The sequence below is a fragment of the Rhamphochromis sp. 'chilingali' genome (genome assembly GCF_963969265.1).
Source record: "Rhamphochromis sp. 'chilingali' genome assembly, chromosome: 20".
Classification (NCBI taxonomy): domain Eukaryota; kingdom Metazoa; phylum Chordata; class Actinopteri; order Cichliformes; family Cichlidae; genus Rhamphochromis; species Rhamphochromis sp. 'chilingali'.
In genome coordinates, this window is record NC_137947.1 from 30,742,534 (window position 1) to 30,759,164 (window position 16,631).

Sequence of the window (16,631 nt, forward strand, 5' to 3'; positions counted from 1 at the left end):
CTGCGCCTGCCTATTGTTAGTGTTGGGATTGAGGCTAATTATAAAGAGAATGGATGGATGGTCATCAGTGTGGGAGGATAGATGAATGCATGTGTGTTATGCAGCGCAGCCTGGCCTCTGTGATTGCACACTGATTGGGGTTAATAGCTGTTGTTGATTCATTTCTCTGTTTGTGGACCTCTTTTGTCTCCCAGCACATATTCCCTACACCTACATGTTCCGAGAAACATTCAAAACAGGCCCAATGTCTGTTTTGCAGTTGTTGTTTTTATTTTCATTTTCACTCCATGTGTCAGTTTAAACGCTGTCGAGCTGCAGATCTACAGCTGTGAGTAATTAACAGTTTGATGTTTTTATTGAATCTACCCACCCATCTTTATCCATCCATCCCTCTTCATCCATCCATCCACCCCTCGTCGACCATCCATCCATCATTCATCCCTCTTTATCCATCCATCCATCCATCCATCCATCCATCATCCATCCATATCCATCCATCCATCCATCACCAATCATCCATCCATCCATCCATCCATCCATCCATCCATCCATCCATCAATCATCCATCCATCCATCATCAATCATCCATCCATCATCAATCATCCATCCATCTTTATCCATCCATCCATCCATCCATCTTTATCCATCCATCCATCCATCACCAATCATCCATCCATCCATCCATCCATCCATCCATCCATCCATCCATCCATCAATCATCCATCCATCCATCATCAATCATCCATCCATCCATCATCAATCATCCATCCATCCATCTTTATCCATCCATCCATCTTTATCCATCCATCTTTATCCATCTACCATCCATCCATCCATCTTTATCCATCCATCCATCTTCATCCATTATTTGGGCAAGACAATTTACCCTACCGCCTACTGGTGATGGCCAGAGGGGCCGATGGCGCGATATGGCAGCCTCGCTTCTGTCAGTCTGCCCCAGGGCACCTGTGGCTACAACTGTAGCTGCCTCCACCAGTGTGTGAATGTGAGAGTGAATGAATAGTGGAATTGTAAAGCGTTTTGAGGGTCTCGAAACAGAGATTGCATTGCATAATTATTAATAATCTGCACATAAAACAAGATGTCTTGAACCAGATATCTGCTTTACATTATGAACATTTAACGAGCAGACTTGATATTATATTATGACCGTGATTAGGCCTTTGTGAGTGCTGCTATAGCTGAGAAAGCTTTTATTGTGTAGCTCACTAGGCTGAGAAAATGAGAGGATGTGGCTTCCTGTAAAATTCTACTTTGGCATCCAGATTCCTTTTTAAACTCTTTTTCTTTAAAGAACTCCTTAAGTCATGTTTTCTGTGCAGATGGTCAGTGTTACTGAGAGTGTGCTATAGTTGAACTGGTTCCTCTTCTTTATTTTCCTCTCCTGCAGGGAGAGAGCTGCCTCCGATATGCAGCAATGTTCGTCAAAAGCATCGGCTCTCCATCGACACTCTTCCTCCAGAGGTCAAAGCTCCATTCCCCTCTGACCCCATCATCCCCCTGCGCACCAAGACTACCAAGGAGTTTCAGTAGGTGTCAGTTCGCTGGAGCTTTAAACACACTTTAAACATGCAGGAAACATCCTTAAATCAAAGGTAAAGAGGTCGGTCTCCGTGAAGTCTTTCGTGTGTTTTGGCTGCTAGGGAGGACATGGAGCGTGCCCTCCAATCAGGAGACTGGAGGGAGGTCCGGGAGTTTTACCTGACAACCTTTGACTCCTTCATAGAAATCAACGCTGCCTTCAAGGTATATCACACACAGAATCTGGTTCTCAGCGAATGGCCTGTTGTGAGAAAACACTTTTAAATGCTGGTAAAATTTCACAGAACTGTTTTACGATGTGGTGCGATGGGAAAGCAGTTTTCACTAACTCTCTCCGTGTGTTACTCTGCCTTCGTTTTCCCCGTCACTCCTTTCCCAGCGAGAGGCGAATGGATTGTTTAACACTATAGAGGACTCAGGAGTCAACACCAAGTTTGTCAACGCTGTTTATGACGCACTGCTCAACACGGTGAGACCACACCTTCAGACATGCTTACATACGCTCAGAAACGAGGAGAAAATACTCTGAAATTCGTTTGTTGGCTGTTTGCAATCACGATAGTTTTCCTGTAATCACTTTTGAATGTAAAATATTTTACATTTGATGGGCCTCATCAGCCAACACCTTGTGTGCAACTGCTGGAGCAAATCCCAGCAGTTGATCAACTGCTGGGATCAGCTTAAGGCTTTTCTGGGAGCTTTTAGGAACTGACTGTAGGGAATGACAATACTCCAGCATAGAAGTGAACTAGTTTTTTAGCATCAAGCATTTAGCATGTTTCTAATTTGATCAGTATTGCACATATTAAACAAGGCAGTCATAGAGATTTTTGGGTTATGTGTATTAAGAGATATATCCTGGTCAAAACTGACTCCAGGGTTCCTCGCAGTAGTACTGGAGTCGTCCACACCTGGTGAGCGTTTTCTCAATTTAAAAGTAGAACAAGTGACCTTCCTGTTGTGGTAAAGGTTAGATGAATATGCCGTTCAGTGTTTTTATTTCTCTTTGTAGGCCTCTGTACACTAAGCTTGTTTTCGGTTGTGTTTTTAGCCTCAGGACATCCAGAAGTCAGTGCTGAAAGGGATCATTAACAGCCTGCTGAGGGAGTGGAAAGGGTGAGACGAGCTCTCTGCATCTTTGTGTTATCATGTTCCACTTATGAAGTTTACTATACATGCTTTTATGAAAGGAAATTATTAACATTTCATTGATATTTTTCACATTCTAATCACTGATGTTGGAATTCTTGTTCATTTATTTTAAATTGTAGTAAAATAGCTTAAAGTAATACCTTGAATCTCTGTTTTGTACCTCTTTGCTGGTGTAGTTATTTGTTATATTGTGGGACTATTTGTTAACAGTGTCTCACTGTGTTCTGGGTTTGGTCTGTTCTTTTTTCAGGCCTCGGACAAAAGATGATCTGCGAGCTTACTTCATTCTCGTTCAGGTACGATTGTGGGGAGTACCCAGAAGGCCCCTTACAGTGAACTAATCTTCATCACAAATCAGTGAAGAAATCAAATAAATGAGAACAGAGAGTACAGCTGATTAAGTCAGATACAGCATGAAAGTGGGAGCTAGAGTGTAGGTGGGTTGCAAAGTGGCTGACAGACTAAAACAGTGCGCCCTGTTGGCAACTTTACACTTAAACATGCATCATGTCTTGATGCATGTTCAATCATCCAGGTAAGGAAATCCCAAAAAGTAGATTCTGTTGATTTGGACATAGAGTTTTCATCCAAGTGACTTCTTCACTATCTGCTACATCCAAATGAACAGAATCAGCTTTTTGGGATTGTCTGCAAACACTTGCTAAGTAACCACTGAGTGACTATGAAACTGCGACAGTAAAAGGAGGTTGTTCAAATGACCTGAAAGACCTTCAAAATAAAAGTTTTCCCTTTCCGCTGAAACCAAGATGTTTCAAAAGGTTTAACTTTTACTTTGACGGTGAATGGTCTCCTGTTCTGGTTTGTTCCGTTTCACAAGTGTTTGAAGTCGGGGTGCTGTTGGTGCCTTCGAGCTACCGAAACAACAAGGTTTTCGGTGTAGCACTCTTTGCCACCAGTTTTTTGTAACAACAGTCAGCAAACAACCTCTCACCAAACAGTTAACGTTTACACATTTTTGTCCCCTAATAATCGGTAGTTACCATGGGCTCAGTGACTGGTTTTTAAGCCTACGTCACTGGGACTTGAGAACATTTGTTAAATTTGGTAGTTTTTGCCCATATTTTTTCTTATTTAACAAAGACATTTTCATCAAAATGTTTTGTTTTCTTTTTGAAATTTCCCTTTGCTATTCTTCTTAATCTTGCCTCTTGTTTTCATTCCAGTCTTCTGTCTTTCTCTCTTTTTGGGGATCTTTCTTTGATGCTATTTTTCATCTCGGTCTGTCTTTCGTTCTCTCCGTCCAGTCTGATTCCCATATATGGTTTTGGGGATCAGCATCAGATAAAGACAGCAGTCTACAGTAGTCCCACTGTGGTTCCACCCTCCATCACACACACACACGGCCGAGCCAAACTTCTGATTTTGCCCCATTTGACTTTGAGGACTTGTCTCGTCTTTCAGCTCTCATGAGAACATAACCACGCACACACAAACACACAGATCGGGACTGGATGAGGTCATTTTGCAGTTGAGGACTGTTGGTTTCCTGCCTGATGATGACTCTCCTTCCTTTATGGGCTCTGGTTGCTACAAATTCATCTCTTTTTCCCTTCATCTGTGCATTATAACCATTCTCAGACTGAAGTGAGCTTTTCGGGATTATCTCACTCATTTTGTCATTTGTTATTACTTTTATTGCATCCAAACTTGTGCGCGTGCGGTCAAAGTGAAAGTGGGTCACACTTGAGGAAAAAAAGTAAAGAATAACAATCATTTAAATCCTACTTCAGTCGGCCTTTAGCCCTGCAGTTAGTTGAACGAATGAGAGATTTTTAAGGAATTGCAGTAAACCAGCCTTCTCTGGATCTTACAAATATGAACCGTATGTTGAGCATGAAGCATTTTCAATGGAAAACTCAAACATTATGTTCAACTTGAACCATTGTTTTGTTTTGTTTCAACTTGTTTTCATAGTTCTGCCCATTATTTCTTTATGTTATAATGTTGTACTCTCCAAGTTAATTAATAAGAGCTGAGAACATGAGGCCGTAATGAAGTCCACCGGGGCAGTTAACTCTTGTTTTCATTCTTTCATCTAAACAAATTTGTCTAGTGGGTTGTTTGAGGGTTGTTTGGATGCTTGTGGGAGACCCAGCAGATTCCCTTTAACGCATGTTCCCGTGATCCCAAATGAAAGGTTTAAGACTGGTGAGTAAATGTTCTAAAAAGTCAAAGAAATCATACACAAAACTATCAAAATAAGGGGTACTTTCCTCAAAAAGAGTATTTTCTTAGTAATGCAAACTAATGAGATATTTATGGTCACTTTATTTTATCTAAAAATGCACTCAACAACAGAAATAAGGAGATGAGTAAGAAATAAAACAGGGAAAATATGCTTATGACAAGCATGCGGTAAAAGCCACTTGGTTATGGTTAGAACATGAATAAAGAATAAACTCCATCAGTCATATTTTCCCACTTCATGATGCTCTTAAACTTATTTTATTTTATCCTATCAAGTAATAAAAGAATAAGAAACTCATGAAAACTAATGTTCCACAAACTTGACTCAGACTCTTGCTCAACACTTCATGGCTTATCCTGCTGATCTGAACAACACCCTAAACAAGCAGCAGTCCACTGGAGAAGGTCCACCTGAGACAGAATCTGCATGTAAATGCTCATCCATAGTGTTCATAGTTAAAAAGCAGCCATCCAGTAATTGGTGTAGCTCAAGTGTGATGTTTTCCTTCTATTTCTATTCCGTGTTTTTCTTGGTTGACTGTCGTCCATGAAAACAACACTGAAAACTGTCCTCTTATGGTCTCGCCTTTGACTTCATTATGTGATAAATTTCTCTTTCTGTTAGAGTATAAAAAGGTAGAAGTAGCCTTTAACTCTAAGTTTCAGAAAGAAGGCTTATATGGGCTATGCCCATCGGCTAATGAATTGTGATTGACAGTTTGTGAACCAATGAGAATGCAGTTTAACAGTCACATCCGCCTCTGATGACAAAAATCCTCATGTTGAGGCTTCACGATGGAGCTTTGGAAACCAGCAGGTGAAGTTATTAACAAATGTACTGTTTTATTCCTTATAACTCGAAATGAGTAAATGAGCCCATGAAGTCATCAGAAAACTGTTTACTGAGATTATCCAGGACAGCTTTCACCAGACGAGCATGCTTTAATCAGTCAACTCAATTTAACCCTTTCACACATAGCGGTCACTACAGTGGACAGCTATTCAAAGGCTGTGTTCTTGCATTTGTGTCAGTGTTGATGGTATACTTGCACATAAACCACTACATAGGAGGCTGATGTGTCACTCCATGCCCTGCCACACAGTCAAAACGTATGTTGTCCACCTAAGTGGACATTTAAAAAAAGACTCTTTGAAAAGTACATGTTTAAAAAAGTGAATTTCAAAAATGGTTAACATGGTTAACTACTGCAAGTAAAATGAACATGTGGTTCATTACCTTAGCATGTTCCCCGCATAAATAACAGTTATTTGTAGTATATATTGACTCACATACTATTTAATACAAGACAGTACATGCCCTCATAAATGTTTAAGCAGAGGATACCTTGAATTGTGTACGTTTCCATGGTTGCCATGTGCATTCACATGCATCCAGGCACTAAGTTGCTGCTCTATCAATTTGTCCTGTTAAGGTCTCTGTTAGTAGCATCATGCAATACATTTGACATTTGTGTTACGATTTCCGTCTCAGTTCACATGTTGGATTCCGGCTTTTTAACTATGTGTTTCTGCTGTGTGTGTGTGTGTGTGTGTGTGTGTGTGTGTGTGTGTGTGTGTGTGTGTGTGTGTGTGTGTGTGTGTGTGTGTGTGTGTGTGTAGAACCCACAGTACTCAAGCACCAGCACCTATGTGATCTATGCTCACCTGCTCAGGCAGATCGCAGCTTTGTCTGAGGCTGACCATCACTTCCTGGTTCACTGGTTCAAAAAGTAAGTCCAAAACTCTGTGCAAGCGTCTGTATGTTCGTCTGTGTGTTCGTGTGTGTGGTAACCAGTTTGATATTGGTTCGCAGCCAGTAACAAATGGACCTCACCGCAGTTTAAATAAACAATAAAAATGTCAGGTATCATATTCTGATTGATGTCTCTTTACAGCGTCTATAAAGCTACAGAATATTTTCTTTGTCTTTACATTTGAATTACTTTGTCTTTTACTGATTTTCGTCATCCACACTGGATCTAAGGAGAGAGGATTTTGTATGTTAAAGAGATTGTGCAGCCTTCTGTGGAAAATGTGGGATTTGAAGCTTTAAATAACTCGTGGATGTGTGGGCGGATTGGCTCTTGTCATCTTGTTTCTGCAGCAGGGTTAGCAGGTGATAAATTGTGAGATGAGAACATAAATTAGGCAACTACTCTGCTTAGTCTCACTTTCTTAATGCATATCACATACACAGTTTTGAGGTTTTATGAATCTCTGCTGTCGTTTGGTGCAAACCCTAAAATTTGACAAAACACAGCACTCGCATTCTTTTTACATCCAGCTTGGTTTTTGTCTTCAGCTTTGCTTTCCCTACTCTAATCAGCCCACACAGTGCGACCTGCATGCCAACACTTTCCCTTCTGGGAAAAAAAAAGTTCAAACGTGTATTTGTGATTAACTGTCAAGTATAATAGAATTGTTCTACTTAAAAGAGTATGCTTAACTACTTGACATCCACCAGGTCACCAATAATCTGTCCATGGCTTGAGTTTTGTTTTGGCAAAATGTTTCTGGCAAAACTTTAGAAACTGCAACATGTTACATTACAAATAAAGAGTCATACATCAGCTGTTGCATCTTTTTTCTATGTGACTGTTCCAAATAGGCATTATATTATATTTAAAAAAGGGGTCAACATAAGCCAGACCCTACCCTAATCATAGGTGGGCTGCTAGTGACTAGCCGGATGTTAAATAGTTAAAAAAAAAAACTCATGGCGAGTTACAACATTGTGTGCTAATGTATTGTAGTTGTTGTCTGCTGTTGTGTTACTGTACACATATTATCTGCTTTAGCTTGAATATAGAAAAACATCATAGAAAAGTTTTATCAGGTCATCTTTCATTATATATTGTTTTGCTAAGAACACGTTTGGTGAATCTGTCAGTGACATACTACATGACTAAAACTGGTGCCAGGCAACATATGACTCAAATAGTCTATACGAGCAAGGGAATGGAATGGAAATCTCATTTCAGCTTTTTGTGGATGCTAACAAGGACACATTTGTTTTAATGTTTGAGAATCTGCTTGCAAAAACCCAACAAGCTGTAGTCCAAAGTTTTATTCAGAATGGCAGTAAAAAAAGTCTTAGATCCAGTCCTTATGGTGCAGGAACCCTGGACGTGAAAGCAAAGACTGGAAGCTTGTTTGGGAGTTTTAGTATAAAAGAAATTTTTCACAATGTCAACACAGTAATCAACAGTAAGAGATTAATAGTTATGGGGCTTATGAAATATTAAACTTCTCTCCAATAGAAAAAAAGCATGTTTATTAATTTATAAATTTCTTTATCTTATTTAATTACATTGTTCCTCACTGTCCAAATATAAACTTTGTCCAGCTAGAAGACTTTAAACATCACACACAGCCTGAAAGCACAAATGTAAACCAGCTTCTGTTCGTCTCCCTCTCGGCTTGAATGAGGAACATTTGAATTCATGCTGTTTGTGGTAATGATTTACTAGCAAGCTGCTTCAAATTAGAAGTTCTGTTTAGTTCTGCTCAGATCCAAAAACCAAACTTCTCCAAAGCTGCTATTAGTTTTCCTCCTTGAAGTGTAAACATCTATTTTTGTGCACATGTATATTTCAGGGTGCAGTTTGACTCTGCCAAGCCACCAGTATTAACTCCATGTATCTGTGTGTGTGTGTGTGTGTGTGTGTGTGTGTGTGTGTGTGTGTGTGTGTGTGTGTGTGTGTGTGTCAGACTGTCTGCAAGGCGTTTCAGACAACTGGTAGAGCGCCTCCTGCAGTTCATCTCCACTCGCCTATTTCCAGCAGAACCAGATGAATTTCCTCCTCTGTCCAAGTGCGCCTGGTGGATTCCCTCTGCAACCAAAGTGCTCAGCCTCTTCAGTGAGTCTCTTGCAAAACTAATAACATCTCGATGTCTGCTGCAGATGATTTCTGTCACATTTGACTGTTATTCTTGTTTCCCTGTCCTCAGATGCAGCCAACAGTGTCTCCTCCCCTCCAATCATGTCCTTCACTGACTTTTACAACATTACTCTTGAACACATAGATTTTATGGAGGATTATAGGACCTGGCAGAACTATGGCAACTCAAATAGGTCAGTTGTGTTTTTTCTGTATACATTAAACTGTATGAATTTTCCATCTGGTTCAATCCTGCTAAATCCTGATGCTTGCATCATTAGTAAATCTAAAAGTCATATCTTGCAATTAGGTTTGTTTTCTTTCAGCCAATACTGGACAAATTACCTGCCAAGAAATTTAGCTGAACATGATTTTCAATTTAATCGCAAAATTTAGTGTTCACTTGAACCGTTCTTTAGAGCACCAAAGGCGATAGGATACATTTTACTTCCAGGACTTCATTTGAGTCATTTTGCAATTTAACAATAATCAACTTTTAGATGGACATGACCTTTTTGGTTAAAATATTTACATGTATATATATATATATATAAACTATCATATAGAAAGGGTGTGATAGAGGGCTTGTCCTGGTGAAAATCCCGGACGAGCCCCCAAACATTTTCTTAGTCCATAAATTGACAATGTAGTGGAACTAACGGCATATAAGATGGCACCATCTTGCTGTAATTCTATGAATGTTAAATGATGTAAATATAATTATAAAACACATAAGCTTGAAATTTTATTATTAGATTCAGGCTTCTTAACTAATATCTTAACTAACAAACTTTTAAAACCGAATCCAAAAAGTACGACTGCTTGTATCATCCAACTCAAGTATTAAATAACAAAGAAATTGAAGGACCAAGGCTTACTGTAGTCGACACCAAAGCCAGCCATTCTGACCACGTCTGGCTTTAAATGCATGCATAGGCTGATAAGGCATAACTGAAGTAATATTAGGTACCAGAACACTTTGAATATTTCTTTCTTTGTTTGTTGTTACGGATTGAGATATGTTGTATTACCATATAGATTTGTAGGAATAATTTCTTGCTAGCATAGATGCATTTCTGTTCAAATCAAGCATCTTTACTGCAGCATAATAAACTAATGAAACTTTGACATTAAATTTACACCACTGCATGTAATGAAATAGCTGACATCTCTCATTTTGGTGGGGCGTACCTCTTCGGTGACAAACTGGCGCAAACGAGACCCTGTTGTAATTTTGTATGAACTAGGCATTTATTTTCTTTCTTGTAGATCACTGAATATGGTAGTCAGCATGTGAGTAGTTGATTTGTTGCTACGTAACAAGTTTATGGTTGATTGCAGTAGCAGGTTATGCTAGAGCTGCTCATTTCTCATGGATACACAACTTTTCCACAAAGATATGTTCCTGAAAATACCAAAAAGGTAACATACTCTACTTTAACTTGTGATTCAAATCCAGTCATAACCCTGGGTTGCTCTATATAAGAGACTAAATCAATGTCATCTGGATTCAGATTGGTTGACCAATAATACAAAACCTGAATGACTCTGATTCACTTCACTTTTGTTATTCAAATCTTCATCAGTTTAGTTTTGTATGAACTGAAAACTCTCCAGATTTCAGCAATAAATAGAAAGCATAAAATGCTGTACTACTTTGTAGTGTAGTAAAGTATAGTACAGTATAGTAGTAATGATTGGTTGATGATATAGTCAGTGATGACTGATTTTTGTCAAAAAAAAAAACGTTTTTAGACTTGCCTGTAAGCTCCTATTAGAATTGCCCCTCCATATTACAGTACATTACCCTGAGTAAGTGCTACTCATGACCAAGTCATCTAACATCCCTTTGAAGATTCCTGGAAGTGAAATTGAGTATCTCCTCAAAAGCTGAATAAAGTAACGCTTCCACAGCTGCAGTTTATCCAGAACTATGGAAAGACTTGCAGAAGCCGTGAAGTTCGTTTCACGCTGTGTCACGGCTCGTTAATGTCTCACAAAAAAAATGGATCTGGAGTTTACAGTTGAAATGACCGGCTCTTACAGCCTCTGGCTGGTGTGGTGGGGGATTTGTGGAGCTCATGTGGCTTGGAGGGTGTAGACTTCAGAGCCTGCTCATTAGGGTAAAGTATAGAATTTTGAAAACACTTGAAAGCTGGTCAGAAATGCAGTTACAGAAAGACATATTTATGAAACTGCTGATAGAAAAACAGACTAAGAAACTCTGCCTGAGAATTATTAACTATTCTTAATTTTTTCCTCTTTTTCAGGTTTTCTTTCTGTCAGTTTCCCTTCATCCTCTCGACGGTGGTAAAGAAAGCCATCATCCAGAAAGACTCGGAGCAACAGATGATCAGTCAGGCCAGGGTGAGTCGCACATTAACAAAGCCTGATTCCAGCCTTAAAATATTGTAATAAGGAAACACAGAGCAGGCAGATTTGCTGAAGCTGTATATGAGCAACAAATGCTTGTCTGTTGAGTTTAGGATTCTGTGTTTTTGCTTCACAGCAAAGTCTGGTCAGTAAAGTTTCTCGCAGGCAGAGAGTGGACATGAACCTTCTGTTTCTCAACATTAAAGTACGACGAGCACAGCTTCTCAGCGACTCACTGGATGAGGTTAGTACATTCACAAATTTCAGTTTTTGATGTATAATCATTTTACAAGACGTTTAAACATCTTTTAAACTGTTTAAACTGAAATATGCAAGTTAAAGCATGCAGTGTAGACTGGTGTCATCAGGGCGTTTATTAATTAGAAATAATGTGAATGTTGTCTGATCTTTAATGCATGAACAACTGCCATGATGATTATTTATTTTAAAAAAAGAAAGATAAAAAAATCTCCTGCAAATTCCCAATGATATCTTTCTGTTTTTTATCAGAAAGTTATTTTTATTCCAGTGCGAACTGGAATTTCTAAATTCAGTTTCTCTGATTTTAGTGCTTTATGCTTTATTTTTGGTGGTTTATAAAGGCTGCTTTGGTAATCTTAGTAGAAAGTTCCTTTTAGGGGCAAATTCAGGGGCAAATTGATAACATGTATGGCAGTTGCATGGAAACCTATTACTGATTACTATGTCTGATTTCTGATTTCTAAAAACAAATCTGAGAACCCGTTAACCCATCAGCTGACAAACTAAGGGCACAAATGCTAGCAGCTGTCTGAGCCGAGACTTCCTGATGTGTCTGCCAATCATAGTTTATGATCGTTAATAAATTAGAAAAAGCTAATAAAAACCTTTTGTCCTCTTTAGACAATGCCCAGTGTTTTTGAATTTGAATTTTGGTAAATGGATTCTGTTTTTTGCTGTCCATGTTTACCTGGTCAGTACCTGCTCATACATGATTGGTTATTAAAATTAAGACAAACCAGGAACATTCATGTCCCTAAAAACTCATCCTTTGTCTACTATCTTTACACATATTTATATGCAGATATCTGAAGTGACCTTGAGCCATAACACACTGTGAATTTATGTTTAGTGTGTTTTAAATGTCCTAATGCAATTTTAGTTGATACCAGAAAGCCAATCAGAAAACAATATGTTCTTTAGAAATACACAAGCACAGATTGGTGCAGGTTCAGCGTCATTTAATGAAAAATGAGATGTGTTAATGTGCCTTCTCCACTGAAGTACTGAGCAAAGATCGTGAAAAAAGAAGGAACTGAGGAGAAGCTCATGGGTGTAAACTGGGATTTTTAGGACATCTGAGAGTGTGATAACAACCAAAAACCAAAAAATTTCTTAAAATGTTGTTTTAAGCAAGGGGGAAAAATTGGAAACTTGTGATGTGGGAATACTGGGAATATCGGCCAGTGAATATATAGACCCTGCCATGAGGATCAGCAAGTATGCCTTTAATGTTTTGCAGTCATGTGTCACCCTCAACCTCCGTCAATCTGAAATGTAACCGTAAATCTGAGATAAACACTAAAATCCAAGTCTAAATTATGTGAAATGTTATTTTCTTCCTGCAGTGAGGTTCAGACCAAATGTCTTTCATTTTGGTCTTTAATTGCTGGTCTGTCCCTGTGAAGATATTCAGTCTGCAGACACTGAGGAATACATGATCACAGCATTTTCATACTTTCATTTGAAGAAACCATTTAGCAACTTAAGTAACAGTGTTTATGGGAAATTATAGCAGAGGATGTCATTTTTTTACCCAGAAAATATTTCCGCATCTACTTATTTTCTACTGCTTCTGTCTGTAGCAGCAGTCTAAGCAGACCAGTCCTCTTTCTTGGTGACCTGTGCCTAAAGCTCTTGTGGCGTTCTCAAGCCAGAAGAGAACCATAATCTCTCCATCATATCTGCACTGGAATCTTTCCCATGTTGGGTGTGACTGGAACACCTCCACAGGAGCCGTCCAGAGGCACCTGGTCAGCTGGTCTGATTTGATGTGGAGGAGCAGCAGTTTTACTCTCAGCACCTCCTGAACCACTGAGCTCCTCACCTAGTCTGGGAAGCAGAGCTGAAAGTGCCTCTGCGGGCTCTTGCTTGCAGTTTTCATAATTCCTTTCATAACTTCTTCCCTCATCATGACCATAGATGTGGGTAGGAGTGTAGATGGACCAGTAAATCAGCTGCTTTTGTCATATCTCTCTTTACCAGAACAAATAGCATCCACATCCCAGCAGACACCGCAACCACTGGTCTGTCAATTTTGCATTTGCTGACTTATTGTTAGCAATGCACAACTTTCCCTGGTGCTCTACAGGAGCCAAATAACCCATAATAATGGGCCTGATACCCCAGATTTCTTAAGCATCTCAAACAGGGCACCATAAGAGCAATCACACACCAGTTCCACAAAGCACATGCAGAACAGCTGGACACAATATTGCCAAGGCGTGTCACCCAGGATAACCCCACATCAGACGCTTCAGGCGCTGCAACTCTTACCCATCCAAGGGGTACAAAGGTTTCTGCAGCAAGTGTTTCTGCAATGCAAACTGAAACGAAATGTGTGTGTGTTTGTTTCATCTCTTTGTCGCCGATAGCTGACGAGGAAGCGATGCGATCTAAAGAAGAAGCTGCGGGTGACTTTTGTCGGGGAGGCGGGGCTGGACATGGGCGGCCTGACGAAAGAGTGGTTCCTGCTACTCGTCCGACAAATCTTTCACACAGACTACGGTGAGTCAGGGTTTCAGATTGGAGGTCATTCACACTGAAATATGAGCTGCTGGGCTGTGAGTGTCCACAATCCAGCCTTCATCATAAAAATGGAAAAAAAGCTTTTCTTTGAATAGGTCTCGAGGGAGCAGCTGAGAATAACAGATAAGGTTGAAAATCTGGAAGGTAAATCCCGTTTGATACAAAGTCAGTGGAAAGTGAAGCTGTATTTTATTATTGAAGTCAAGCGGAAAAAAATCGTATTTTTATTGGATAAAACGGAAAGTACATTTTTATTAGACAGAGGCCTCGGTGGACGTGCTTTGTGAGTTTTCGGGTCAGTGAAACTGCAGCGGGAATAAGTGTCAGATGGCTGAGAAAAGTGGCCCGTGTTGGTTTTGGCAACTGTATAATTAGCTGCCATTTCAGTCTGGAAGAGTTCTTATTATGATGGTCTTCTTCTCTTGTTTCTCTTTTCCTTTTTGTCTGTTCTGGCTGCCTGACTGTAATTATCTCTGTTTGCCATTGTTGTCACTGTGCCTATCTCTTTCTCAGTGTTGCTCTCTCAGTCTTTTAAACTCCTTTAGCTCTGTTTACACGATTTATTCCAAATCTAAAGCCAGACACGGCTAAGTCACTCCTTCTCGTTACAGTTGCGTTAGGCTCTACAACGACCGGTAAAACTATCACATGTAAAGTTGCTTGTGTTTGATGTGACGTTTGCTCGATGTGACAGCTTTAGAATAAAGACACCATTATTATTTAGATGGTTCAGTGTAAGCCTTGCTTTTTATGCGTGTCCCAAGTTTTGACTGGCTCTGTGTTCAGCCTCTCAGCTAGAACTTGTTTTTTTCCCAGTAGCTATTGGCAACTTTTCCCCAGTAGCAAGAATGCTGGACAATGGAACAGCTGGAGAAACTGTGGAAACTTTACTTTTCTTTCAGTAAAAGAAAGAACTCGCCACAAAAAAGGCAATAAAACGGAAAATACAGTCAAATGAGAAGGAAAGGCCTCAGGCAGGCGTTGACTGGACGGAGAGAGATCCTGGACATAAGAGGGTTTACTCCGTTATTATTTCTAATGATAGGAATATGAGTATTTTTCCAATACTCTTCTTTTAAAAACCCAAGAACCTCCCATCATATTGAAACCAGTAGCTCTGTAATGCAAAGAAGTGCTTGAGTGATGTTGCAGGTATCACTTTCACCTTATAGTTTAACACTGATTCTGGAGAAAGATGAGTACTTCTAAGGCCTATAATGCCTGTTAAAGCTGGCTGAAGTAGTCCAGTTTGTAAAATTGCAGCAGAGGGGAGACTGGTGTGACTGTCTGCTGTGCTTAAAACAATCCCTGCACTTCCTTTTCCGACACTGATTATTGTATTTGTGTAATAGCTTATAGTCGTTAACTGTCAGCGTAGACTTCTTCACACTTAATATCTTTAGTGTCTTACTTGGTCAAGCCAGCGTCAGCAACCGCAACAAACAACCTCCTCAAGGCCAAGGCCGCCTCTTCCCCATCGTTCCACATGTTTAGCTTCTACCTTCACATTCTTCTAAATTGGTCATTCATTGCTCATCCTTTTATACTTATAAAAAGGCCATTAATCTCTGGCTCTCGTCTACAGCATGTCATTTATCCCGTCTTCCTTTTTCTCTCCCCAACCAGTCGCAGCAGATGGCCCCGCCCCTCCCTGAGCCACCAAAGTGCTTGCTCATAGGGGGTCATATTTTCAGATTGTTGGGTTATTTCTCTGTATGTATTATTGTAGGGTCTATCTTACAATATAAAGTGCCTTGAGGTGACTGTTGTTGTGATTTGGCGCTGTGTAAATAAAATTGAACTGAATTGAATAGAGTTTATTTCTCAGTGGTATTGACGGGTTTTGACCTGCTGTTGTGTTTTGGCCCCAGATACATAAAACTGAATTGAGTTGAACTTGCTGGCTGCTCCGCCTTTCCTTTATAAGTGTCTGTGTTTGACAGTCACCAACAGCTGAAGGAACCTGTAGTTCCTTGGCAAGTTTTCACACATTAACTAAGATTACGTGGACCTTTGGTGGAAACGCAGCGAAAGACTCTCACTTCCATGCCCGCTGGTAATGTGGATAAATAAATCTTAAGTAAAGGGCTCAAATATTTCCCTTTGGAAAGGATTCAACAGTTTCCTAAAACAGCTGGAAAGTCTAGTTTTAAGCAAACATGAAACAAAGTTGAGGAAACGGCACATTTTTGGGGACTATTTTCAGTGGTGGATTACTACACGTGTGTGTGGGATTCACTCAGGACAAACTGCAGTGTCTGTTCGTGGTAATTAAAGCGCATGTCGCACAGCATAGTGCAGCCATGTGTTATTAATAGTTCTTGGAGAACAGCAGCGCACAGATGCATGGGTTATATCAGCCTTTAAATACATACACAGTGCTTCATAGCGCCATACTTTCATTGTTGGTTTTGCTCTTTTGGGGAGACAGTAAAAAATCCTTTAATGTGAAGTCTCGATTGAACGCACTTATCACAAACAGTTATTTTATTCACCGCTTTCCAGCTGCGCTGTGCTGAGTTGCACATTTCACAAATGGTGGCGAGTTGGTGGTTAACAAAAATCATTTAGATCTCAGTCCAAACTGAATTTCTGTGAATTGTGAGGAAAACATTTCTCAAGCCTTTCTTCCTCCATTTTTCAATTCAACAAGTGTGTTTCCATCAC

The 16,631-nt window shown here is 39.8% G+C and overlaps 1 protein-coding gene across 1 annotated transcript in view; it reads left to right on the forward strand.

Annotated features, from left to right (window-relative positions):
- The window catches only part of hectd2 (HECT domain containing 2), a 63,926-nt gene that overhangs the window by 16,620 nt on the left and 30,675 nt on the right, over positions 1 to 16,631 (forward strand). The window contains exons 3-13 of the mRNA XM_080869887.1: positions 1,412 to 1,550; positions 1,665 to 1,767; positions 1,943 to 2,032; positions 2,615 to 2,679; positions 2,966 to 3,011; positions 6,544 to 6,653; positions 8,635 to 8,783; positions 8,875 to 8,998; positions 11,075 to 11,171; positions 11,314 to 11,421; positions 13,811 to 13,943. Coding sequence (XP_080726013.1) covers positions 1,412 to 1,550; positions 1,665 to 1,767; positions 1,943 to 2,032; positions 2,615 to 2,679; positions 2,966 to 3,011; positions 6,544 to 6,653; positions 8,635 to 8,783; positions 8,875 to 8,998; positions 11,075 to 11,171; positions 11,314 to 11,421; positions 13,811 to 13,943 — 1,164 coding nt within the window. The remainder of the gene's footprint in view (positions 1 to 1,411; positions 1,551 to 1,664; positions 1,768 to 1,942; positions 2,033 to 2,614; positions 2,680 to 2,965; positions 3,012 to 6,543; positions 6,654 to 8,634; positions 8,784 to 8,874; positions 8,999 to 11,074; positions 11,172 to 11,313; positions 11,422 to 13,810; positions 13,944 to 16,631) is intronic.